General features: G+C 41.9%; 1 protein-coding gene across 1 annotated transcript; it reads left to right on the forward strand.

Moving 5' to 3' along the window:
* Positions 1-1631: 1631 nt before the first annotated feature.
* On the forward strand, positions 1632-26639 carry GNA11 (G protein subunit alpha 11). The gene is made up of 7 exons (XM_058163573.1): positions 1632-2183; positions 11858-12042; positions 13775-13929; positions 15621-15749; positions 19506-19635; positions 22386-22539; positions 25308-26639. The coding sequence occupies exons 1-7, from the start codon at positions 2048-2050 to the stop codon at positions 25496-25498; spliced, it is 1080 nt and encodes a 359-aa protein (XP_058019556.1). The 5' UTR covers positions 1632-2047; the 3' UTR covers positions 25499-26639.
* The last annotated feature ends 527 nt before the right edge of the window (positions 26640-27166 follow it).

Consider the following 27166-nt stretch of genomic DNA (forward strand, 5'->3'; position numbering starts at 1 on the left):
GTACAGCTGCGTATCGTCAGCGTACAGATGATAACTCACCCCAAAACCACTGATAGATTCAAGCTTAATGTCAACCGCTCCAATCTTGATTGCAGAAAATATGACTTCTGTAACAGAGTTGTTAACGCTTAGAACATACTACCTGACTCTATAGTCTCTTCTCAGAATCCCAAATGCTTTAACCAAAGACTGTCTTACTATTGACCTCACCCCATTCCTAAGAGGACTATAAGGGGTGTGCATAAGAGCACAAAAGTGCCTACCGTTCCTGTCCTATTGTTTCCTTTCATTGTATCAAATTAATACAATTATTACATACTTTTGCTCATATAGAATAGAATAGAATTTTTATGGGCCAAGTGTGATTGGACACACAAGGAATTTGTCTTGGTGCATATGCTCTCAGTGTACATAAAAGAAAAGATACCTTCATCAAGGTACAACATTTACAACACAATTGGTCAATATATCAATATAAATCATAAGGATTGCCAGCAACAAAGTTACAGTCATACAGTCATAAGTGGAAAAAGATTGGTGATGGGCACAATGAGATTAATAGTAGTGCAGATTCAGTAAATAGTTTGACAGTGTTGATGGAATTATTTGTTTAGCAGAGTGATATATATGCTTGTATGATATTTTGCTGATTTATGTTGATGCTTGTGTATACTGTTGTGACAAAATAAATTAAAAAAACAACTTTTTCCCCCAGTGGTGGTGTAACTCTGAACGGTCACTAAACGAATGGGGCTGTAAGTCGAGGACCCCCTGTCCATGTTCTTAGCCTCCCGTTTCCAATGCTGTATGAAAACCCAGAAATTGGCTTAAAGCAAGGACCCAGCCAAGGATGCGCCCTTGAATGGTACACGCATCAAGCAAACTGGATTCACACAACACCCTCGGGGGCAAGTTAAGGCCTTGTGCAAAGGTGTCTGTCAAGGCCTTTGTTGGGGGGGGGTTCTATTTAAATCTGGAATTATTTCCCCGTTTGCAGCTGCATACGTATATACATTCTGGCAAAACGGACCGGGAAAAGTCAATGAGGAGAGGGAACGTCACTCTGCACGTGCACAGAGGCGCTATTTGAAAATAAAAATAAAACAAAACGTTTTGGGGCTCCTCTAGCCCGTTCCACTCGATGCCCCCAAGTCCTCCACCGACCCATAATGCTGCGCGTCCTCCCCCGCTACTCGCCCCGCGCATGCGCAACCCTTACTCTAGCTAAACTCTGAGACCGTATATTTTCCCCCCCCCTCCCCCCACGCCATCTCTTATCTAACAACCAACCTTGCTTTAAATAAATAAATAAATAAACCCTAAGGAAAAAAAAAAGGGCGGGTCTCGCATAATAATTAAAAAACCCTCTCTGCCTCCTCACACGCCAGCAAAACCTCCCGGATTTCTTCCCACCCCGTCCTCCGCGCTCGGATTGGTCGCCCTGCGGCCGGCGGGACCAATCTTTTCTTCTCTCGGCGGCGGCGCCCCGCCGTCCCCGCCTCCCGCCTGAGGGGGCTCGCTCGCCCATTGGCCGAGCCGCGTCGCGTCTCTCCGTCCCGCGCGGCCAATCAGACCCGCCCGGTGTTTTCTGTCAGTCACTGTGTGGTGGTGGTTGGAAGGGAGAGGCGGGGTGCGGTGAGGAGGAGGAGGGGGGGGAGCCGTTACGCACCCGCCCGCGCGCGCGCGCCCGCCTTCCTATTGGGCGCGGCCGCCGTCCGTCCCGCTGGTGCTCGCAGGAAGGTTCGGTTGACCGCGTGCTGTGAGGGGGAGCTGGGAAATCGGGTTGGCGTCACGGGGCTGGGTCGCCGTCGCTGAGGGGGCGGCGGAGCAACAGCAGCAGCCGGAGCCGCCGCCGCTGCGGCCGGGCGGCCGGGAGCGCGAAGCCGCCACCACCACCGCCGCCGCCGCCGCCGCCTGAGGAGGCCCTTCCCTTCCTCATCCGTCGCCTTCTCTTCCTCCTCCTCCTCGTCCGCCGCCGCCTCTTGTGGCGGCGGCTGCGGCGCCGGCTCCGCCCGTGCCGGTGGCAACAGCAGCGGCGGCAGCAGCCATGACGCTGGAGTCCATGATGGCCTGTTGCCTCAGCGACGAGGTGAAAGAGTCGAAGCGCATCAACGCCGAGATCGAGAAGCAGCTGCGGAGGGACAAGCGCGACGCCCGCCGGGAGCTCAAGCTGCTCTTGCTCGGTCAGTCCGGCGGTGGAAGGGAGAGGCCGGGCAAGCGGGAGGGAGGGAGGGAAGGAAGGCCCCATCCTCCTCCTCCCCAGGCTCTCCGGAAAGGCCGGCTCCCCCCTCGGCTCTTCGGCCCGGGCTTATTTCTGCTGCGCATTTCCCCGCCCCGAGCGACGCCCGGCTGGAGGGTCCTCCTTCCCCGCTTCCCTCCCGAGGGCCTGCGGTGCCCGCTGCTCCTCCGCGGTGGCATCGGAGCGGCTTCTGGCTTCCCTCGGGGTGGGGGGGTCCCTTGAAGGATCACGTCTGAACATCCCCTGTGGGTGGACACGTGTGTCGGTATAGACGGCTGGGTGGCTTCAATGCGTCTGTAAGGGAGCTTGGTGGATGTAATCGTATGTATGGACAGTGTGTGTGTGTGATATACAATTATATGTATACATGTATGTGTCATGTGCACACAACTATATGTATACATATGTGCACGGTATATAGATGTCTGTGATGTGTACACACAGTCTTCCTGTGTGTATGTGTTGTGTACAAGCACAAGTATATATGTTTGCAATCATGTATATACAGGTGTATGTCATGTGTATGCATATATATGTGTGTGTGTATCTATGTATATATATATGTGTGTATGTATATGTATACATGTGTGCATGTGATATATACATGCCTGATAAGTGCACACAATTATTAGTAAATATGTATACATGTGTGCATGTAATAGATACATGCCTGATAAGTGCACACAATTATTTGTATACATGTGTTATATTTACATGCTTGGTATGTACACAACTATTTGTATACATGTGTATGTGACATATACACACAATTATATGTACACTTGTGTGATATGCGAACACAAGTATATATGTTTGGAATCATGCATTTACAGGTGTGTGTGTGATTATACAATTACATGTATATGTGTGCATGTGATGTGTATACATGTCTGATAGGTGTTCACAATTTTTATATATGTGTGAGATACACACAATTATATGTACATGTGTGTATATGATATATACAATTGTATATGTGTGCAATCATGCATGTGTGTGTGCAAATAAATATGAGTTGTATACACAATTTTATATATATGCAATTATATGTATATTAAATATGCAATTATTTATATATACACAGTTTTAGATTAGTGTGATATATGCGGTAGTGTGTATATACACAGACATGCATCTGCCATTGTTTGCATGTATCTCTGTGTGCTTTCATTACTCTACCTACAATTTCCTTTCTGGTAGGTGTTTGTCTTCCTCACTTTCTATGGGTCAGGTGGCTTTTCTGCTTTTCTTAATGGTATTTATGAGAGAGATGCTTCTTTTTCTCTAGCCCTGCCTGCCTTTCTCTTTGCTTCTGTCTAATCCTCCCTGCCCGCCTCCCTGCTCAGGCTGAGTGTCTCAAGGGCCCTTTTCCACTCTCTGCTTTTTCATCCTCACAAGGAAGAGAGCTAGGACAGGCCTCAGAAGGGGTTCAAGGCTTCTTTGCTGTCCAGGTAGACAGTTCAGGTGTTCCTTTTCTTAAGGGGGACTTTTACATCCCTATTATACAGGGAGGAGATGGTTTCTTTTAGGCAACATCCTTCATCGTCTTTGTGGGTCCTTAATATACACAGCAACCCTCTGAGGTAGGGTCAAAAAAGAAAGGGAGAGTTTCATTTCCTCCCCAAAACCTCCCCAGAAATTTCTTGAAATGGAAATCCGTGTAAGGGCCTTTTTCTCTTCTTCCTGCATTTGTCATTCCTCCATCCTCTGAATCCCATGTGATATTAGGGTGGGATTTATTTGGCTTCTATTCCCATCTCTCCCTCATTTCCTGACAGATCAGCTCAACATATTCTGAGCATATATCATTGCTGGGCCTGTTCGATCATCGATTGTGTGAGGTTTTACTGAAGCGACTGTAATTGGCAGCAGGAATAATTTTCTAGGATTTGTGTGCATTAAAATCTTGTTCATTTTTATATCCTCATTTGCACCCTTTTTCGGTCTTTAACTTTCGCTCCCTGTCCTCCAATTATTTGTGGGGCTTTGCATCCTATTTCAACCACCCTTATTTCTGTCACTTTCTAATTCTGTGGTGGTCAGCTTTTAAAAAAAAAATAACACTGTCAGTTTGTTTTGTACTTTGCCTGGCTGTTGTTGGGTATACATACTTAGTAATATCTCAAATGCCAAAATATTGGAGATTGTTTAGAAAAGAAGATTGAGAGGAGAGGGGAGGGAGGTTACATTGATTAACATCAAACTCTTACAGGAAACTCTGCTTGTTCGTTTGTACTCTAAGCAGGAGTTTTAGAATGTAAGGAACTGCAGTCAGTTTTGTAAAAAAAATATTTTTTTCCCCCTGGAGTTTGTTATTACCCATTAATTTGAGATTAATATTCCACTAGCCTCACACCTCTTAGAAACAGTCCATGTTTGAGCATATGTTTTTCTGGCCTTGTTCATTCTATCTCTTCTTTCCAGAGAAGGAAAGGATGGTAATAAGTTTAACATGCATAATTTGATAAGGCCCAGAGAACCGGTTGATAGGCTTATATGCAGGTTGAGGATGGCATTTCTCAAACAGAAACAGGTGATTAAGAAACAGGAAAGTTTTGAAGTAGCCATGGTAATAATTATTAGATGCATGGTCTAAAGTAATGGGAATTGGCTAATCCCAGTGGGAGAGGAACCGGGTATCAAGAAGAGCAGGTACAGTCAGAATCTTGATGGAGAAGGCTATAATTTCACTGAGCGACCTTGTATGATGTGGATGTGCTGGGATCTATATTCCCTAGCCTAGCCAATAACCCTCTTGTTAGGGACTCTTCCTGACTACTGGCCACCTTCCTTTTATATAAGTGTTGCATTCCCCCTCACTAGAGAGAGAAAAAAATCCTTCCTATGGCAGACATAGATTATAAGATATTCGTCCTGCCCATCCTCCTTTAGTCTTGTTTGCAACCCTTTAGATTCCTTCCGTGTTGTTTTTCTATAATTTATATCCTGCTTCCTAGCTAAACGGATCTCACAGCGGCCTTTTCGTTGCCTCCCCCTCCCCCTGTTCCAAAGTCACCCCCTTCATAATTGTCTCCATCTGTGTGTGTGGAATGTTTGCCTTACTCTCAAAAGCATGAAGTACAAAGCCTCTATCCTCTTCTCTCCACCCTCTCTGGTGACTTTTCTCTTCCTTTGGTACAGTGTCTGCCAGTGCTGTTTAGATACATTACTTCCTCATACCTAGCAACCTTATTTTCAGTCTTCCATGCTTTCAAAGGAATTTGCTCTCCTCCTTTCTTTTCTATTGAGCTATTCCTTCTCCTCTGTGTCATTTTTGACAGTTTTCATCACTGATGTTTGCAGTGATGTGAGTCCTCCCGTACAGCTTTGTGCAGTCTTTTTTTTTTTTTTGCTTCTGCCTGCCTGCCTGCCTTGTGTCCCAAATGAAACATACTCCGGTGAGGATAAATGTTTATGAACTTTAAGCTTTAGCAATATTTTTAAAGATTTGGTTTTAAACTTTAGCTTTCAATCCTGAAAATAGGTCTGATGAGGGTTGTGTTCTTGTTTTGGGGGCTTCTGGCTTGGAGGCTTGGTTTTTAAGCCTTTTAAGGCCTGCATTGGGCAACAGGTGACTTGCTTCATTGTAATCATCAGACTTTGCATTCTGGGTTCACAGAATGGTGAATTTTTTTCAGTTGCACTATTAATCCATTTCTTAGTTGAAATAACCTTTTGGGGGGAAATAAATCTCTGTCACTTCAGATCTTATAGGACCAAGATGCTGGTGTTAGTAGAACATTTTTTTTAAAAAAATTGCATACCTGATTTGTAAATCTCTGTTGCTCCTAAGAGTCTTGGATTCAGATTTAATTCAGGCTGGTTTCCTGTTTTGAATTAGGGATGCAGTCCATCAGTCCCACAATTAATTTTCAACTACATTGATGTTCTGTTTATACAGCCCAGAGTTAAAAGGCAAAAAAACCTACCAGTGGATTCAATATTTTACACTTTTTCAAAATCTAATGAATATTTTTCCATGGTAATTTCATGAGGTAATCCTTATGAAAAGAGAAATTTTGAAATATGGATCTTTGTTGCATTGTGGGTGCTTATTATAGTTGTGGAACAGGAAATTTCCAGTTATAATACTACATCTTTTTATATTAGTTTTTCTTAACCTTGGTAAATTGAAGGTGCACGGATTTCAGTTCCCAGAATTCCCCAGCCAGCTTCGGAGAGTTGAAGTCCATCTGCCTTCAACTTGCCAAGATTGAGAAATGTCGTTTTATATCATTAACAATCAATCTTCCCCATAACTAACCTTTGCCTTCCCATGTTTTGGTTCCATACTGTGTTTCTTGCCAGACTTTAGCCCTCATCTAAATGATTGTGGTGTTTCTTTTACCTCTAGTAATAACTATTAAAACAAATCTTTTGCAACGAGTTATTGCTGTGTAGCATGATACAACATTAGTATTACAGTGTATTTTAAACATTCATTAAAAAAACCAAATAATGACATTACTTTTGAAATATACTTTGATAAGTACTGATTCTGTGTTTATATGACAGTTTAAGTTACAGGCATAGTTATTGGTATGCTGACTTCAATTCTGGATTTTAGGTCAAAGAGAAGTGAAATATAAAATAGCAGGCAGTGAATAACTCTTCTCCATCACTGGAAGATACAAAAATTTCAACCTCTCTAGCAGAAGACACATTATTAAAAAATTGGTCTCATATAATCGAGGCAGTTGGCTACAAAACAAATTTGCAGAGTGGTATTTTTTTGAAATATCTTATTAGATTATGGAGGAGAGCTAATAGAAAGCAAGTCAGCAAAAGGTTAATTGAATACACTGTTGTCTCCATAATGTAGACCTTTTCTTCTATGATATTTGTTTGTATTTCTTAAAATTATATAGACACATTGATGAATGGTTACTGTTAGGTCTTTCTCTAAAAGAAAGAAATCCTACATCCTTGTACTTTGTTACTATTGCTAGCCAGAACGGTCATGGAAATCCCCTCAGATCTTGTCTCACGAGTGTACACAATTTCTTGCACTCATATTGTGTTAGATTATTTTGTGTTCTTTGACATTGTTGTTTTGTCCCTTATCCTTATGATTTGTTAGTAACCCTTAAGTGATAAGGTATATATATATCTTTGCTCAGTTGGAATAGAAAACATGGTGCTGTTTTGTCAGGAAATAATGACCATTTTTAAAAAACAAATTCTTTTTTAGCTAATAGTGTACTAGAAATATACTGATCTGACAATAGAAATGGATATAGGATTAAATCCTTGTAAATAAGTTCACACCAATTACCAGTCTTAAGAATTGTTTACTTGACTAGTCTGAGATAGTGACATGGCTATTAGATTCTTAGCAAGTGAGCTAAGACAAGGCTTCCAACTATCCAGGCCAAATCTCCAAACTTGGCAACTTTAAGACTTGTGGACTTCAACTCCTAGAATTCCCTAGCCAGCATGGCTGACTGAGGAATTCTGAGAGTTGAAGCCAACAAGTCTTAAATTTTCCAAGTTTGGAGACACCTGAAATAGAGCACTGTGCTTTGTTAATGCTGCTCATCTCTATATGGAGTTTCTAAGGTTAACTTAGAAACTTTGCTTGTCAGAATGGTATTTGTCAAGTTTAATTTTTTAAAAAGATTTTATTTAGGTAACCTTCAGAAATGTATTACCATACACAGTTCTGAAGATAATGCAAAATCTTTTTTCATTAATTTGCAGTGTTTTACATAAAATAAAAGTTGGTTAGGCAGTGTAGCTCTTGTAACACTTCTAGGGGATGATGACAAATTACAGTACTTTTCAAATGGCAGAAGAGCTGCAGAGTTTTCATTTTCTTGTCTGAAATCTCACAACACTTCACACAAGAACTCTGTAATGTTGTGGAATCTTGGGAATGAAATTGCTACAGTCTTGGCAAGTTTGGGGCAATTTTTAAATTTTGGGACACCTACAAATTGATTGTAGGTAGAAATAATTTCAATTTTTTTTAAAAAAAATCATTTTTGTATATAACACTAGTTACTATTTCTGATTATTTAGAGCATAATTATTTTTAACTATCGAGAATTGTTCAGATGTACTACACTATTTTGTTTTTGTTTACTGAATATAAGAAGTCAGGTAGTAGCCACATTATGGTTATGAAGAACATTTAGAACTCCAGTTGTTGGTCACTCTATTAAATGTGCCCACAATTTATGCTTATGAGGAAAATTCTCCGCAGTGCCAATCTGTCACTGAGCAGTAGCATCATCTGGAGGAAATTATGATGTGCACGGATTCCCTCCCAGTCCACTGGAGAATCCTTAAAATGTCATAATTTTAAAAAAGTTTTCCCCCTAAAGTCGTCCTGACTTAGTGTTGATGTCTGTGCGTGAGAAGGAAAAGAGTAGGCCTTTCTAATTGAGCTGTCCTTTGTTTGCCAAAGCAAAAATCTGCTCTTATTCTGTGAGCATTTTTTTTAACACAGCATAAGCTGCTAATTTTTACCACTCACGTTTGCCCTGCCAAAAAAAAGTGTGAGTACTCATATAAAGTACTGTTGGTGTGTTTCCTTTAGAAGTGTTATCTTCTATTTGCATAGGAAGAAAATTGGTGAAGTCATGTAAACATATCCCAAAGTTGTTGGCTTTCGTTTCTAGAGAGGAAGCTGGTTGGCAAGAGACAACCTGGTGTGGATCTTGTCCAGTCCTTGGATTGCTGCAATCAGTTGCTGGCTGATGTTTTGGTTGGGTGAGGCAGGAAGAATTACTCTATTAATCACACTAAAAGCTGGGTTCCTAGTATTTATACCAGATCTAGATAGTCCACAAACCTCACATTTCCTGCCATTCAAGAGGCCAATGCTGGCCACTGTGACTCCTCTACGTACCTGAGGAAAACTCTAAAGATTGTGCATCCACAGGCCTTTTTTTGTTACCACTTACTTTGGCCATATTTGTCCTGTCGTAAAGTAATTGAAATTTAGTGGCAGGAATTCTAGGTTTCTTGCCAGTTTAAAACTGCCCTGGAGAGAACAGCCTTTTTAAAGTTTGGTGCTGGCATCTAGTGGTTATTCAGAGTTATTCTATCTTACACAATAATGCATAATTGTGAAGAGAGAGATATAAGGAAGAAGATACTGCCTCCTAAAATTTTAATATGGGATCGTGGGCTTTGAAAATATTTTCCAGAACTACATACATACATACAGGTTTATTGGCCCATTCAAAGTCTTGCCATTCCAATAAAGTTTGTGAATGTATTTATTAGCCAACCCAGGAGTTTTTCAATCAATCAGAATAGAGCTGGAAGGGACCTTTGAGGTCTTCTAATCCAACCCTCTGCTCAAGCAAGAAATCCTACACCATTTCAGACAAGTGACTGTCCAGTCTCTTCTTAAAAACCTCCAATGATGAAGCACCCACAACTTCTGATGGATGAATTGAATGAGATGGAATAGAAATCTTTATACATAAAAGGACACAGCTGCTTTCAAAGGGTTTCATTCAAATAACACAGAAACATAGAATCTCACATTTTCTCAGTCTGCCTCACTGCAAAACCACTAGAAAAGGGTTATATTTTAAATAGGCTGTGATACTTAACTTGTATTTGCATGGGTTTTTCTCATGGGATTGAAGATTTGGGAAGCACTGTAAAATTGGAAGAGCTAAAGTTTGGTCAGGAAAGAAAGAAAAATCTTGAAAATAGGCCAGCAATGCAGAGCTTAAATATTGTCAAGGAGTGTAAGCTGGATGTTGAAGGAATGTTTTAAATATTCAGAGTACTATTGAGAAGCAACATATAAATATCTAAAATAAAGTGAGGGCATACTGGCTTCATTTAAACTACTGTACTCAGAGTAGCACGTGAAAAATATATATATATGTATGTTCCTCACACAATTCTCATGGTAAACTATGGTTTGGAATTTCATCCCAAACCCCTACTGAGAAAAAGAAAAAATCACCTTGTCAAAAACACCTTTACTTGTTTGAGTAAAGAATTAGACCTACAGATCAATAGAATATTGCAACCCCTCCTTTCTCACAACGAACACAATTAAAAGACTGGCCAAGGGAGGTTAATTTTCAGGGCCTTATAGGGAGACATGTCCCCTGACTGCTTCTGGGGATAAGGTATAACTAGGAGGGAGCCAAACTATGCCAGAGCGACAAGAAAGTTGTCACACAGGTGATGCTGGGTCTTTTGCGAATAGTCAGAAAAGTAAAATATTCCAAAGGAGATGATTGTAGGCAAAAGGCTTAGAAGAGCCTCTTCATTTTTCTCGATGACTAATTTCTGAGGTGTACAACAGCCTTTCTGGACAAAACTTTTGAGATGAAATTAAAATTGGGTGTTGCACTGTTAGCCAGTATATCAGTGTATCAGCTTCTGCATACTGGCTTTTCTTTTTGATAGATACTATAATAATGTTGGATAACACTGTTGTAACAATGACAATATTGTAACAGCATTGGATCGTGCTAGAAGTTGTAATAAGCATGCCTCTTAAAAGCTTCCAACACGGCATGTTTTAAATGTTTCACTGTATTAAAATTAAAATACGGTTTCCATCTTTTCATAAAGATGTTTGAGTAAAGAATTATTTTATCTGACCTTCGGACCTTTCGTCGGGAATTAAAAACTTATTTATTCATCCAAGCGGGACTGGACTGATTTTTTAGATTTTTTAAATTTCTAAATTTTAAATTTTAAATTTTTAAATTTTCTGTAATTTTATATGGGGTATTTTAGGTTGGTCAATTTGACGGTTTTAATTCGGCCACTATTGAATAGGTATTTTAAATTGATTTTTAACTTTGTATATTTACTGCTTTTTATCTTGGCTGTACACCGCCCTGAGTCCTTCGGGAGAAGGGCGGTATAAAAGTTTAATTAATAAATAAATAAATAAATAAAGAGTCAGCCAGGAAGAATGGATTTTTGACAAGTAATCAGTCAGATGGTTTGGGAGAAAGTTGTTTGAACTGAGCAACTGAGAAAAAGTGATCCCATAATTTGAATAGTTACCCTTTATCATATTATTTATGAGAGCTTGTAATTTACCCAATTTTATAAATGCGACCAGGAACCAAGCAAGATCAATGCCATTTCTAGGCTCCAGAACTAGTTTCCGTGGCAATGATTGCTCTCGCGATCCCACTGTACCTCAGCGCATGCGCAGAATGCTTTTCTCCTATCACAGTAATATAAAATCTGTTCCTGTCTCCACACTAAGCTTAGGTATGTCATTCATCATCTTCATTCTCACTTTCTTCTTTCAGTGAAGACACTGGATAACACAGAGCAGCTTTTCACTACAGGGTGGGGTGATTTGAAGGGTAACGAAAGCTTTTTAGCCCTCCCGCTGAAGGGTCGATATGAGGATCTTTTACCGCTAGGATTGCAACATAGAATTAACCTTCTGTTTCAGAAAGAAGTGCCAGCTTCTATTATAAGCATACCATTTTATTTTATAAGGCTTTTTGTAGGCTGCTTTATCCCCGTGTTGCCCTGCCGGCTCTTAAAAACAAACTGTATCATAAAAATTCATGCCAGAAGATAAAGCAAGAGAAAACTAAAACTTCCATTTAAAGTTGCTGTGTTTTAAAACCTGTTTTATCCTATCCTGTCCCATATTTCTTTTTCCAGGCACAGGAGAAAGTGGGAAAAGCACCTTCATTAAACAGATGCGGATAATCCATGGCTCCGGCTACTCTGAAGAGGATAAAAAGGGTTTCACCAAACTGGTGTACCAGAATATCTTCACTGCCATGCAGTCAATGATCAGGGCTATGGAGACCTTAAAGATCCTATACAAATATGAGCAAAATAAGGTGAGGCTTATCGCTGCAGAGCAGTCTGCATTTCTTTGTCCTTTTTTACCTCCTCATTTAATTTTTTTATTAGTTTATCAAAGTATAAAATACAAAGACAAAAGATCATGACAAAATAAGAAGAAAAGGAGGGAAAAAGAAGGGATATAGTGTAACAGGAGAAAAGGCACCGACTCCCGACTCTCTTTAGCACAGTAGAAGGTAACAACCTTACAACCACAACTTTTTGCTCTTACACAACAGTATGTACTTCTGTAACATATTCCTATAACAATAAGCCTGTCTAGTTTACAAAAACAAAAGTCTGCAATTTCTTTGTCCTGTCCACTTTGCAGAGGTCGGCCGCGCAGGTTCCATAATTCAGAGACCTCAAAGACCAGTGCAAACTAGATTTAGAAGTTGGCTTTTGTAAGAATCAAAGTACGGGTAGTCCTCGAGTTAAAACCACAAATAAGGCCAAAATGCATGTTGCTAAGTGAAACATTTGTTAAGTGACTTTGCCCCATTTTACAACTTTTCTTGCCACAGCTGTTAAGTGAATCACTGCAGTTGTTAAGTTTTAAGTGAATCTCACTTCCTCGTTGATTTTGCTTGTCGCGAAAAGGGATCATGTTACCCGGGGGCATTGCAATCGTCATAAATACAAACCAGTTGCCAACCTGTTGAATTTTGATCACATGACCATGGGGATGCCGCAACCATCATACATGTGAAAAACGGTCATAAGTCACTTTTCTTAGTGCCGTTGTAACTTTGAATGGCCACTAAATGAATGAGTGGGAGCCGAGGACTACTTGTATATCTATGTCTGGGTAGGGAGGCAGAAACCTGTTTTAATCTCTTTTATCCCATGCCATATTATTGGATGGTGCATGTCCGATAGATCTAAACCAGGGCAGGGCTGTTCAATCTTGGCAACTTTTAAGACCTGTGGATTTCAATCCCCCAAATTCTCAGCTAGCCATGCCGGCTGGGAAATTCTGGAAGTTGAAGTCCATGGGTCTTAAAGTTGCCTAGATTGGACAGCCCTGGTCTAAAGGAAAGGGTGCTTTTTTATGGGATGGAAATGCTCTGCGGATTGATCACCAGCTGAATTTTGCACTGGATCCTCCTGCTCTGTTGTTGATAACATGCAGCTCCAGCAGCAGGATAGGAAAAGGAAATGAGTAAATAAAAGTCCCAAAGATGCTTTTTTTCAAGAAGGCAACTGGACTTTCTGGTTTTCCTTCGAAGACGTTTCGCTTCTCCTCCAAGAAGCTTCTTCAGTTCTGAAATATTGAATTTCTGAGAACAGAATTGAAGAAGCTTCTTGGAGGAAAAGCGAAACGCCTTCGAAGAAAAACCAAGAAAGTCCAGTTGCCTTCTTGAAAAAAAGCATCTTTGGGACAACTGTGGCCTGGGTGACTCGAGAATCTCCATAAAGTAAATAAAAATCAGTTCCTGCTGAAAGGGCAGGGATAAGATCCGAGTAAGCCGTTAACACGGCATATGTTTTTAAGGAATATTTTAGTGTAATTTTAAATGGGTTTTAAATCGGTCTTCGACCATTTTAGTTGATATTTAGTTGAACCATTAAATATTTGGTTTTAATTTGATTTTATATTGTTATTTATATCTGTTATTTTAATATGGCTGTAAACTGCCCTGAGTCCTTCGGGAGAAGGGCGGTATAAAAATTGAATAATAAACAAACAAACAAACACCAGATTTGCTCTCTCCTCTCATCCCGAAGGCCAACGCACTACTGATCCGAGAAGTGGATGTAGAAAAGGTTTCATCCTTTGAACAACCCTATGTAAGTGCAATTAAGACATTGTGGAATGACCCAGGAATCCAAGAATGTTATGACCGGCGGCGAGAATACCAGCTCTCTGACTCCGCTAAATAGTAAGCCAACTTACTGTCACATTTTTATATCTTCCCTTCCTGAAAACTTACAAGGAAGAGGGACTTCGGAAAGTTCCTCTTGTTGAGTAGCCTGAACTTCCTTCTATGTACTGTTATTTTTCGGACTATAAGACACACCGGAGTATAAGACGCACCAAGATTTTGAAGAGGTAAACAAGAAAAAAACAAACGTATATGCCCTCCCTGGCCCCCAGGAGCACTCTGCAGGCCTCCCAAACCTGCTGCAGGCCCCGTTTTCGTGAAAAACGGGTCTGTTTTCGGAGAAAATGGGACGCACGGGGCGGGGTTTCAGGAGGCCCAAAATGGCTGTGTTCGGTTTATAAGACACACCAACATTTCTACCCTCTTTTTTGGGGGGGGGTGCATTTTATACTCTGAAAAGTATGGTAGTTTTAATCCATTGGTTTGGTTCTTTCCTCTGGAACGACAGAAACCATTCCTCCTATGTATATCGTCTTAGATTATTACGGTATTGTTTATTTGACAATGTTGTATCAGCTTTCAGTTGTGCCTTCTGCAGGCCAGGCATACCTGAATCATTCTGTATAGGGCTTGGTTTCCAGTCTCTTGAATCTCTGAATCTGCTCCAATTTGTCCCTGCTCTTTTTGAATGATGGTACTCAGAATGAGAGAAATGGGGCAAAATAGAGTAGATTGTTGCTTCCCGTGTCCTGGGCATAGAATCCACCCCCAGGATAATATTTGCCTTTTGAGCTCCTTGGTCTTAGATTGGAATAAAGTGGTGAGGAAAAGTTGGTGTTGGGGCAACGTCAGTGGGGTGGAAGAAAATATTTGGACTTAAGATTTTGCAGTCTTCATCTGCTTGATATTGATAATCATCTTGAAGGACCTACGCAGAACCCATTTGCCCCTCTGGAAACGGCCCTTCCCCCTTGATCGTAGATTGTGGTCCGAGTATGGCCATAATTTTGCTGTTTGTATTGATCAAGGTTTCTTTTAAAATCTGAAAAGCCTCAGGAGCTCATGTTCATTTCTGCATTCGTGTTTTCATGCTGAGTAGCATCCAAGTTAGATTCCTTGGTCCAGGCATCAAACGTTGTGTAGATGGGATGCCCAGTTGTGTGCAATTCTTAATATCTCTGGACCGGAGACATTTGGTGAAAATTAAATATGAAATGTACCTCTCTTCCCTGCACACCTAAAGAACAGCCACTCAGTTCCTTTTCAACCAGTTCCACGAATCTAGGGAACATTGATCCAGGTTAGTAATAGGACTAGGGGTGTTAAATCACCTTTTCAGAAGGAAGCGGCTGATAACTGTAATTCAGAGGTCTCCAAAACTTCCCAACTTTAAGACTTGTGAACTTCAACTCCCAGAACGTCCCAGTCAAGTTGGCTGAGAAATCCTTCGCCTTGTTTTGTGTCTTGGGGTGAATTGTAACCAGGAGAACCTGCCAATCTTTGTAGGTGATGGGAAGTTAGATAAAAGGTTTCGGACTATTTATACCTCACTACAAGCAGAGGATATAAATTCTGTATTCTTGGATGTGGGATATTGTTGGAAACCAGCCTTGAAAATTTGAGCAACAGAGCAGTCCTTCTGTATCTCTTTCATCATTCTCCATTATAATCTTCTCTCTTCGAAGGCATTTAATGTGGCTGCCAAACTTAAGCCTCTTTAATCCCTCCCTCATACATGATTTCTGCAGCTACCTTACCGATGTGGATCGTATTGCCACCCCGGGGTACCTCCCAACCCAACAAGACGTCCTGCGGGTCAGAGTCCCAACAACTGGGATCATAGAATACCCCTTTGATCTCGAGAACATTATATTCAGGTAACTTTCTTCCATGGACATCTAATATTTACAGGCTGCTTTATATAAAAGCTTAATATGATTACATGTGTCTATGGAGTTTGTGGGGAAAAATGCTTTTTCTTACCAAGAGCCACAGTGGCGCAATGGTTAGAGTGCAGTACTGCAGGCTACTTCTGGTTATCACGGGTGCCAACAGTTTGGCAGATCGAATCTCACCAGGCTCAAGGTGGACTCAGCCTTCCATCCTTCCGAGGTCGGTAAAACGAGGACCGATTGTTGGAGGCAATATGCTCACTCTGTAAATTGCTTAAGAGAGGGCTGTAAAGCACTGTGAAGCGGTATATCAGTCCAAATGCTATTGCTATTGCTATGTTTCTCTGTGTCTTGTTGATAAATATTTTAATATTTTAATTCGTTTTAAATCTGGCCATTTTATAATATGCTTGTTTTAATTTCTTTTAATATTGATATTGTGATTTTTTACTTGGCTGTACACCGCCCTGAGTCCTTCGGGAGAAGGGCGGTATAAAAATTGAATAAAATAAATAAATAAATAAATAAATAAATAAATAAATGAAGCCTTCCCAAGAGATTGTCACTTTGATGTGGTGGAAGAGCTCTCTAGCTTTTATGACCCTGACCACAATGTCATCAGGAATACCCTTCGTAACATTATCTCATATGGGAGCCAGCTTGGTCTAGTAGTCAAGGCATTGGGCCAGAAACCAGGACAGGAAACTTTAAGGACAAGAAAAGCAATATAAATTTTTTTTTAAAAAAAGGAAAATGTGCAGCCAAGATAAAACACCTCAAGAATAATTAAGGAAAGGAATTAATACAGGCCTCTTAGAAGGAAGATGGAGAAACTATAGAGAGAACAGGATCCTGGGAAACAGGATTACAAAACCACAGAAACATTTGTAGAGAAATTAAATCTGACATCAGCAGAAAGGGAGATATGACAGGCAGTACAGTAAGACAATACAGGCGCAGCTGTAATGCCCATTTAAATGTTAGGAGAAGAGTTAAAGCAAAGTAAAGTAAGTTAAAACAAACTTTAGAGTTAAAGCAAAGTAAAGTAAGGACAAACAAATACGTTGTCAAATATGTTACACAAAAATATGGAACAAAATGGTGTGACCATAGAGTTTGGGATCTCTCTCTCTCCTTTCCAAACTACATATATAGTTTGTGTGTGTGTGTGTGTGTATACACACACACACACACACACACACACACACACACACACACACACACAGGGTATATATATATATATAGTTAATATATATATATATATTAAGTGTTAATATATATATTAAGTGTTTTTCTGTCGAAGCACCTGGTCTGCATACACACATATATACATATATGTGTGTGCGTGCGCGTATATAAAATATATCATAGAAGGAGGGAGAAGTGTCAAATGAGCCAAGACCAGCTTTCTAACAAAAGATAAAAAAATATAGGATGGCTTATTTTGTTTAATGATTAGATGATTGTTTAGAATGTAGAAGATGTTAAGGCTAATTGTGAATCAGAACACTTGGTTGTTGTAGTATCATTAGGGCAGGATATCCGACCTTGGCAGCTTTAGGACCTGTGGACGTCAACTCCCAGAATTCCCAGCTAGCTGGCTAGCTAGCTGGGAATTCTGGGGGTTGACGTCCACAGGTCTTAAAGTTGCCAAGGTTGGACCCCCCCTGCTTTAGGGGAACTAGAAGCTGCTGAATGTTGAGTACTTCAGAACAGGAAAGGGAGCGTGAATACATCACATCCCTCTCTGTAAATTACAGTGAGTTTAAAAAATGGCAGGATTAGAAAAGTGGGAATCAACAATTATTGTGGCAGCGTTGCTTGAGATACGTAGGTTACACTCGCAGAAAGTAAAGAAGAGCTAGAAAACCTAATTATAAACACAACAATGGGAAGTGACTAATCTGAGTTCATGTTAAATATTAAAAAGATAAAACCAGTGTGAATTTGCTGTTGCAGAAATGAAGGAAGATTGGGGGGGGGGGGGATGTATTTGTTTTCTTGGGCTCAGGAATAGATAAACATGGTAGAGCTTGCTGGAGACATAAAGAGGAGATCAATCTTAGGAGGGAAAGCAATGACAAACAGAGATAAGATTAGGAAGGATTTCTATGACAACAAGGATCATAACAATAAAGCAGCAGTTTCCCCGATGGCAATATATGGCTATTAAACCTGGAGCTTTAAAAAAAGCGAGAGAAAAATTACGGATTTTGAGATGGTTACCGGGTTTATTAATCCTCGTATTTTGAATAGCAAGAATTAGTCATTCAGTCCTGGGCCTGCCTTTTGTCTGTCTGTCCGTCTGTTATATTTGTTAACCCCCTCAGTCATAAAACCCCTAGGCAATGGACTACAGAGTAATAACAAACCAAATCTTTGTAACCAATAAAATAATCAGTTAAAGGTAAAAACAAAAACATACAGCTATAGAGGAAGTGTCTTATGCCGATCAGCTGGAGCTAAACAAAAACAAAAAACACCCTCATTGAAAAAAGGAAGGTTTTCATAATCTTCCTAAAGAAAAACAAGAAGGTGCCTTCTGAACCTCTTTTTGGGAGGGGCTTCAAATGAATGGATTCCTGGTGATTGGACTAGTCCCCACTGTTTTGACAAAGTTTTGGGAAACAGTTTGCCAATCGCTCCTTTCTGATGCAAAGAGAGATCATCTGGGTCAAAGTTACCCAGCTTGACTTTATGCATGGGGTGTGGGGGGAGAAGGGACGGGGAGAGGAGACTAGAACTCATAGATTCCTGGTTTCTAGCTCAAGTGTTTTGAACCTGCTATAACAAACTGATGCTCTTTGAGCCTCTAGGGATAAAGTATTCAGCAACATGAGGACCTTATCCAAGTTCCATGATCCTTGGAAGGATGAGAGGCTCCTTGCAGTCTCTTCTGACACACTCAGAATGAATGAATGGCAATAATTATGGCAGTAATAGTGGTGAAGGGATCGGGCTAGAAACCAGGAGACGGTGACGTCTAGTCCCACCTTAGGCTGGGCCAATCACCAGGAGACTGCGAGTTCTAGTCCCGGCTTAGGCATGAAAACCGGGTGGGTAAATGGGGCCAATCACCGGGAGATGGTAAATCCTAGTCCCGGTTTAGGCATGAAAACTGGCTGGGTGACCTTAGGACAATCCCCACGTGGCTGTGAGTTCTAGTCCTACCTTAGGCAATAAAGCCAGCTGGGTAACCTTGGTCCAGTTGCTGTCTCTGAACCTGACTCACCTCACAGAGTGGTGGTTGTGTGGAAAACAGGAGGAGGAAGGAATATTGTGTGTATTCCCCTCTTGAATTATTTTTGAAAACAATAAAGGTGGCATGTATGTAAATGGATAAACAAACCAAAAATTCACATGCTTTAGACCAGGGGTCTCCAACCTTAGCAACTTTAAGACTTGTGGACTCCAACTCCCAGAGTTCCTCAGCCAGCTTTGCTGCCACAGGGAGGAGGGGGTGAAGCTATTTTCCAAAGCACCTGAAGGCCAGACAAGGAATAATGGATGGAAACTGATCAAGGAGAGATTCAACCTAGAAATAAGGAAATCTAAAGGAAATAAGCACCACTGCACAAAATTTCTTTCTCGCACCAGCCTTGCTGGTCCCAAACAATTCTGCTGTTGCAAACGTATTGAATATTCTATGTTTTATTTTTTAATTTGGTCTTGGGGATTGGGAACATTGACCGATCAATGAGCATTCACTCTTGTTGTCCCCCACCCCTCTTGTCTCTTCAGAATGGTGGATGTTGGTGGGCAAAGGTCAGAAAGGAGGAAGTGGATACACTGCTTTGAAAACGTAACTTCCATCATGTTCTTAGTAGCTCTTAGCGAATACGACCAAGTACTGGTGGAATCTGATAACGAGGTAAGCAAAATGATTAGCAGCCGGCCTTGGCGTGCGGGGTTTGCTCTGCCGTTGACGGTGGAGCGACTGGAAAGCTACCTTGTCGAATACTTTTAAAGAGATGATTTGGGACATACCAGTGAGTGTGCCATTTTCAACATTTGTCACCTTTCATACTGGATGTCAAGGTTCCAGAAAAACCTCTTCTGCATAAAAAAAACTCAGAAGCCATTATTTTTCAGAGTTCTTTACTAGCATGAGGAAACTGGCACACGATGAGTGAAATTCCAAAACTGAATTTCCGGATTCTTTTCCCAGTTATACAAACCCCAAGAGTCCCACCCCCCTAACCCCTTTGCTGGTCACATGGTCCCATGTTCTCCCAGTTCATTCGAATATCTTCCCGCCACTCCTCCTGCAGATGTGAACACCATCCGACCTTGACCGCTTGAAGAATGTTACCATACCCCTCAGCCCCCCTTCTTCCCCTCAGGGGAAAAATGTGGCAGCGTCTGGAACCTTAAAGTCTAGTATGGTTTCCAGGCCTGACACTGGAGCACAAGAGTGAGCAAAATGAGACTAGAAATCCTTGACTTACAACCATTCATTTAACCGTTCAAAGTCACACCACCACCGAAAAAAGTGACTTACAACCGTTTTTACGACTGTTACAGCATCCTCACGGTCACGTGATCAAAATTCGGCCACTTGGCAACAGGCATGTATTTATGACCCCACTGGAGTCAGGCAATCTCCTGTTATGACCTTCTGGCAAGCAAAGTCAATGGGGAAGTCAGATTCAATTAACAACCACGTTACTAACGCGACTATTGCAATAATTTAACTGCAGCAGTTAAATTTTAGGAAGGAAAAGGAAAGGTCTAAAATGAGGGGGGGGGGATGGACTCACTTAACAGCCAGTGAACTGTTGCTTAGCGACAGAAATTTTGTGGTCAGTTGTGGTTCTAAGTCGAGGACTACTTGTAGTTTACTTCAGGGGTCCCTGTGAGCTGTTTGCAACCGGGTTGCAGAAATGGCAGGCAGCGTGCATCCCCCCCACTTGTGCGAGTGCATGCACGCACAATCCACTGGTGTGTGGGGTGGGATTGCACGGAAATATTCCCTCCCCCCTCCCCCCCCACCTGTCCGCAAAGCTGGAAATACTGGGGAGCTGTTGGTTTACTCAGTCAGTTGCTGACCCTGCAGCCACTTTCCTCCTATTGTGTACATTTATTTGTACATAATAGGTTTTGTCTAAAGTCATCCGCAGGGGAGAATAACGGTTGGGCAAAGAAGCGTTTTAGAGACAGCCCTGTCCCCTGAGCAGCTTCCTTGGTCCTGTCCAGTCCCTCGGAATCGCAGCCTTATCTCGGCCACGACCAAATTCTTCAAAGCCCCTGTCCTTCCCAAGTTGTATTTCCTGGCTCAGGATTTATTTATTTTTTAAATGGGGGTCTCACAGAAGGGCTGCCTTAGAGCAGGGGTCTCCAACCTTGGCAACTTTAAGCCTGGAGGACTTCAACTCCCAGAATTCCCCAGCCAGCAAAGCTGGGAGTTGAAGTCCGCCAGGCTTAAAGTTGCCAAGGTTGGAGACCCCTGCCTTAGAGGGAGGCCTGAGATGATCCTTCAGTTCTCTTTGGCCAGAGTGACTCATAAAATATGGGTGGGGGATCCAAGTTTGCTACTTGGCTTTCAAAGTGATCATTTGTGCCCTGCAGGGTCCTTCACTGGGTGCTGGACTGTGAGGGCCTGGTGGATCCAAGGTTCTATTTCCCACCCCACCCCCCCCGAATAAATAGAAAATCAACAAACATTTTCCATTTTTGTCCCCAAACCTTGCAGTCTGTTCTCCCCTCACACGAAAGCAGCAAGGAGACGGGTCTGGGTACCCATTTATAATAACGGTTCTGGCGAGCAGGCAGACTTGAAGTTGTTCCCAATTGTTTGCTCATTTTAACCTTCTTTCAGGATTTCTAGATATTGTTATCTTTCTGAAAGGAGCGGCATAAAATCAGGAGGAAACAAAAAACCTCGGCAAGCAGAGGGAAAAGAGAATGCAAGGTGTACAGGTAGTCCTCAGCTTACGACCACAATGAAGCCCAGAGAGATTAAGGCAGTGTTTCTCAAACTGAGCTACTTTTAAGATATCTGGACTTCAACTCCCAGAATTCCTCAGCCGGCATGCACCTAGCTTAAAAGTTTCTGAGGTTGAGAGACACTGACTTAAGGGATGGTTGAAAACGGTCATGGCAAACACTTTTATGAGACAACTGGCGGGGGGCAGATATACAGGTGGTCGTCAACTTACGACGATTCATTTAGTGACCGCTCGAAGTAACGGCACTGTAAAAAGAGACTCACGACCGTTTTTCATACTTATAACGGTTGCAGCATCCCCATAGTCATTTGATCCCCGTAGATCAAAATTCAGAAGCTTGGCAACTGACTCACATATATGACGGTTGCATGTCCCGGGGTCATGTGATCACCTTTTACGACCTTCTGACAAGCAAAGGGGAAGCCAGATTCACAACAGCTGGGTTGTGAACAACTTAACAACTTCAGTGGTTCACCTAACAACTGTGGCAAGAAAGGGGCAAAATTCACTTAACTGTTTTTCTTAGCAATAGAAATTTTGGGCTCAGTTGTGGTTATAAGTCAAGGACAATCTGTGCAAGGCTTGTCCAAAATGACGTAGTCCTTGTTTACCTGTTTGTTTATTGTTTCATCCCTGGATCTAAAAAAATAAATAAATCTGCTTTTCCTTATAGAACCGCATGGAGGAGAGCAAAGCCCTTTTCCGGACCATAATCACCTATCCCTGGTTCCAGAATTCCTCTGTCATCCTCTTTCTCAATAAGAAAGATCTCTTGGAAGACAAGATCATGTACTCTCACCTTGTGGATTACTTTCCAGAGTTTGATGGTAAGAAGTTGACTGTTCAGGAATTAAAATAGGGGATCAGCCCTGCTAGCTTGTGAGGCCACACCCAGTAGTAGCACCCACTTCTGTTTGAGGGCAGCTTCAGCAAAGTGTGGGAGGCGCCTCTGCTTCAAACTTTTCCATTGGCCTGCTAGTTTGTAGAGGTGGATCCAAGAGGTGGTTGCGGTAGAAATCTACTTTTCCTGAGTGTTCCCTCTTTCTTAAGCCCCCTGAGGGAGGCGGCAGAGTCCCAGGAAATACGGTTGGTTGATCTGTCTGTCTATCATCAGTCTATCATATTTATTTATTTATTGATTGATTTGATTTGATTTGATTTGATTTTTATACCGCCCTTCTCCCGAAGGACTCAGGGCAGTTTAAAGCCAACACTAGAACAATTTGATAAATAGATTTAAAAACATTTTAAAAATCTTATTCAATTTGGCTAACCCCATTTAAAAATTATAATAGAAAAATGATAAAAAAAAAACCAATTAAAAACCGAAGTGTATTAGGCCTATCATTTTTCTATCTATCTATCATCTGTCAGTCTATCTATCTATCTATCTATCTATCTATCTATCTATCTATCTATCTATCTATCTATCTATCTATCTATCTATCTATCTATCTATCATCTGTCTATCATATCTATATCTATCTATCTATCTATCATTATCTATCTGTCTATCATCTGTCTGTCTATCATATCTATCTGTCTGTCTGTCTGTCTGTCTGTCTGTCTATCATCTGTCTATCTATCTCTCTATCTAGACTCAGCCTTCCATCCTTCCGACGTCAGTAAAATGAGGATCCAGATTGTTGGGGGCCAGAGGCTGACACTGTAAATCATTTGGAGAGAGGGCTGTAAAGCACTGTGAAGCGGCATATTTATTTATTTATTTATTTATTTATTTATTTATTTATTTATTCATTCATTCATTCATTCATTCATTCATTCATTCATTCATTCACATTTTTATACCGCCCTTCTCCGAAGACTCAGGGCGGTGTACAGCAAGTAAAACGACAGTAATCCAAAAACCATTTAAAATACCATCACAAAATTAAAAATCTAATTAAACTGCTGTATACTTGAAACTGTTAGGTAAAAATACAAAAGATAAAAACCCCTGTTAAAAACCCGCTAAAATCCCCAAATATTAAAATCAGTCAATCAGGCCAGCCCCGCTTGGTGAAAAAAGAAAGTCTTGAGCTCGCGTTTAAAGGTTTATAAGTCTAAAGTCAGGGGTGTCAAACTCAATTTCATTGAGGGCCGCATCAGGGCTGTGGTTGACCTCTGTGGGCGGGGGTGGGGTGGGGGGCATGGCCAACTGTGTGGGCGTGGCCAGCTTGATGCCACTCCCCAAACTGCTGCCATGTTTCCCCTTCGCATTGGATAGACCAGGCCGAAGCCACGCTGGCCTGATGTTTCCTCTTCGCATTGGATAGACTGGGCTGAAGCAACGCAGGCCGGCCCCTTACATTTTCCAGGAGGGCCCCATGGGCCGGATCTGACCACATCACAAGCCAGATCCGGTCCCCGAGCCTTGAGTTGGACACCTCTGGTCTAAGTGCTATTGCTATGGCTATTTTTTAACCTTTCCTCCTAACTCTGGAAGCTAGCATTGAGGATGGATAGGCAGGAAGTAGGGCTGGGCAGTTAATTTTCCGAAGAAGAGGCCACATGAGAAACTGGGACAGTGGTGGAAGGCCTGACCAATAGAGCTGTGAAGGTGCTTAGGCACACATGCAAGCACATACATAAATATTTAAAAAAATAGCTGCATTGCAGTTGTCCTTGTTCTTTTAGTGACCATTCAAAGTTACACGGCACTGAAAAAAGTGACTTGACAGTTTTTCACCCAACCGTTGGGGCATCCCCATGGTCACATGTTCAAAATTCAGACTTGGCTACTGAGTCATCTTCGTGCTGGTTGCAATGTCCCGGGGTCATGTGATCGTCTTTGCGACTTTCTGACAAGCAAACTCTAGATTCACTTAGCAACCTTGTTACTAACTCAACAGCTGTAGTGATTCACTTAACAGCTGTGGCCAGAAAGGTTGTAAATTGGGGCAAAACGCAACAAATGTCTCTCAGCAACAGAAATTCTGGGCTCAATTGTGGTCGTAAGTTGAGGACTACTGGTACTGCCTGCATGGCATACACTTATTTACATATGGTTTCCAATTTCTGATCGACCTGACACAGGCCAGTAAAATGCCCAGGTCTATCCTAGAGGAGACAATGATATTTGGGAAGAGTGAGAAATGAGCTCCATCCTTTTGAGGTCAAGAATTGGAGAATACAGGTAGTCCTCAACTTAAGACCACAGCTGAGCCCAAAATTTATGCTGCTAAGTTAGAAATTTGTTAGGTGAGCTTGCTCCATTTTACGACTTTTCTCGCCACATTTGTTCAGTGACTCACTGCAGTTCCTAAATTAGTGACCCGGTTGTTAAGTGAACCTGATTTCCCCCATTGACTTTTCTGGTCAGAAGGTTGCAAAAGGGGATCACGTGACCCCGGGACACCGCAACCGTCATAAAACATGAGTCAGTCGAGCATCTGAATGTAAATCATGTGACCCTCGGGGAGGATGCAACCGTCATTTGTGTGAACAATGGGGGTAGGTGACTTTTTTTCAGTACCGTTGTAACTTAGGCCACTAAATGGCCAACGTTGTAAGTCGAGGACAACCTGTAGCTTGCTCTTGATCATAGTCTTTTGTTCCTTATTATAATCCTGGTTCTCTCCCGTTCTGTCTCCAGGCCCGCAGAGAGACGCTCAAGCAGCCCGGGAATTTATCCTCAAAATGTTCGTGGATCTCAACCCCGACAGCGATAAAATTATCTACTCTCACTTCACCTGTGCCACAGATACGGAAAATATCCGGTTTGTCTTTGCCGCCGTCAAGGACACCATCCTGCAACTCAACTTGAAGGAATATAACCTAGTCTGACCTTGAATGAATCTGTCCTCTTCTCCCACCCTCCCAATCCGCCCCTCCCTCAAATCTCCTTGGGAGACCTTTTGTCGTGAAGAAAAGTAAGACAAACGAATCCCACGAATTTAAACCAACAGGAAAACAATCTTGATTTTTAATGATGTAATGATTGCAAATTGTCTGATCTGTGGAGTGGCAATGGTTTTTTTCCCCCCCCTTTTTCTTTTTTCCTTTTTTTTTTTTTTTAAGCACACAGTTACCTTCAGTTTTGTGTCTGCCCCACAGAATAGCTGATCCCCCCGCCCCCTTTTAAAATAGGTTTTATTTCACAGTTTAAAAACAGTGGGAGACATGCTTCACTCTTTTTCTCTCTCTGGCACCTTGTGAATTTCCTGCTTTGTTGCCAGCAGTCAAGGCGGTTTCCTCTTAGACTTTGTACGTTGCATTAGTAAATCCTTCCCCCCCCCCCCCGTCTGATCCGGCGATAAACGTGTCCCAGACTATCAAGCCAAAATAATGAGTTTTATTCAGCTGTGAGAGTATAAAGTGCAGCTAGGACCTTCAGTTTGTGCCATATAATGCCTCTGGTGTGAGTCCTCCCTCCCCCACCTCCTTGTACGTCTTGACTGTAAGGATACGTGCCGAAAGGGTTTACCCTAGATGACGTCATAAAGAGGAAAACCCACTTTATTTTGCGACTGTGCAAAACAAGCCATCCTTTGCTTCCCGCGTTCCTTTCTTGCTTTTCACTCTCTTGCTTTCGTTTTCTTCCCTCCACCAATTACAAGTTCTATTGAGACTGTGATTTTTTTTTTTTAAATTATTGTTCTACACATAGTTTGCTACATGTGCTATACTTTTGTTTCTTGACTACCAACCAAGCAATAGCTATCAAGCCTGAGGGAAGTGCCTGATTGCTTCTTCTTCTTCTTTTTTTTATTTCGTTCTCTTTGGTTTTTATGTTTTCTAATTTAGGGTTTAAGGAAAAAAAAAAAAAAAAGAAAGAAAGAAGAAGAAAGTTAAACTTGCTTCTCACCCAACGTGAGAAAAATCCCTTTGGTGGAAATCTGAAATCTGCACCAGATTTTGGGCCGGAAGGAAGATTTGAGGTTTTGACTCATTCTCTTGGATCTTTTGTGCATGTGCGTGTATGTGTGTGTGTGTGTGTTTTGCAAATGAACCCTTTTCGGGTCGGGAAAAATCCTGACCCAGTATTTGGGCGGGGTTGGGGTTGAGATGGTATCTGCATTCTGAGTCAAACTGAAGCAACCTTTTTGCCTTGTTGGTCCTAAAAAGTATTGGAAAGGTCTGTTAGCTCTTGGCATGATTTGCAGCCAAATCAGAGGGGGGGGGGCTTTGAATGACATTGCCAAGGCTGGAGTGATTGGCAGCTGCTGCCATCCATCCTCCCATCTCTTGACTCCGCTCTCTCGGAAGCCGGCACACTCTGGGGGTGCCTGTTGAGCGCGCATGAAAGAAGCCCATCCAAGGGGACCTGTGGAATAGAGGTGGGTGACAGGTGTAGCTTTGAAGTGGACCAGGTGAGAGGGGTCCCCTTTCCTGAGTGCCAAATCTGTGCCCTGCTCAAAGCCAGTGCCAAACCCGAAACTTTTGCCAGTCTTTTTGGAAGGCAGATTGCCACAGGACCCAATTAGGGATTCTAGAGAAATTAGATGGTCTCCC

Source organism: Ahaetulla prasina, chromosome 1 (assembly GCF_028640845.1).
Source record: "Ahaetulla prasina isolate Xishuangbanna chromosome 1, ASM2864084v1, whole genome shotgun sequence".
Classification (NCBI taxonomy): Eukaryota; Metazoa; Chordata; class Lepidosauria; order Squamata; family Colubridae; genus Ahaetulla; species Ahaetulla prasina.

What these genes read in the sequence shown, in the direction of transcription:
- GNA11 (XM_058163573.1), top strand. Translation starts at nt 2,048, where the DNA reads ATGACGCTGGAGTCCATGATGGCCTGTTGCCTCAGCGACGAGGTGAAA. An exon ending in CTCTCTGACTCCGCTAAATA is followed by an intron (nt 13,930 to 15,620) that starts GTAAGCCAACTT and finishes TGATTTCTGCAG; the next exon opens with CTACCTTACCGATGTGGATC. An exon ending in TTACTTTCCAGAGTTTGATG is followed by an intron (nt 22,540 to 25,307) that starts GTAAGAAGTTGA and finishes TTCTGTCTCCAG; the next exon opens with GCCCGCAGAGAGACGCTCAA.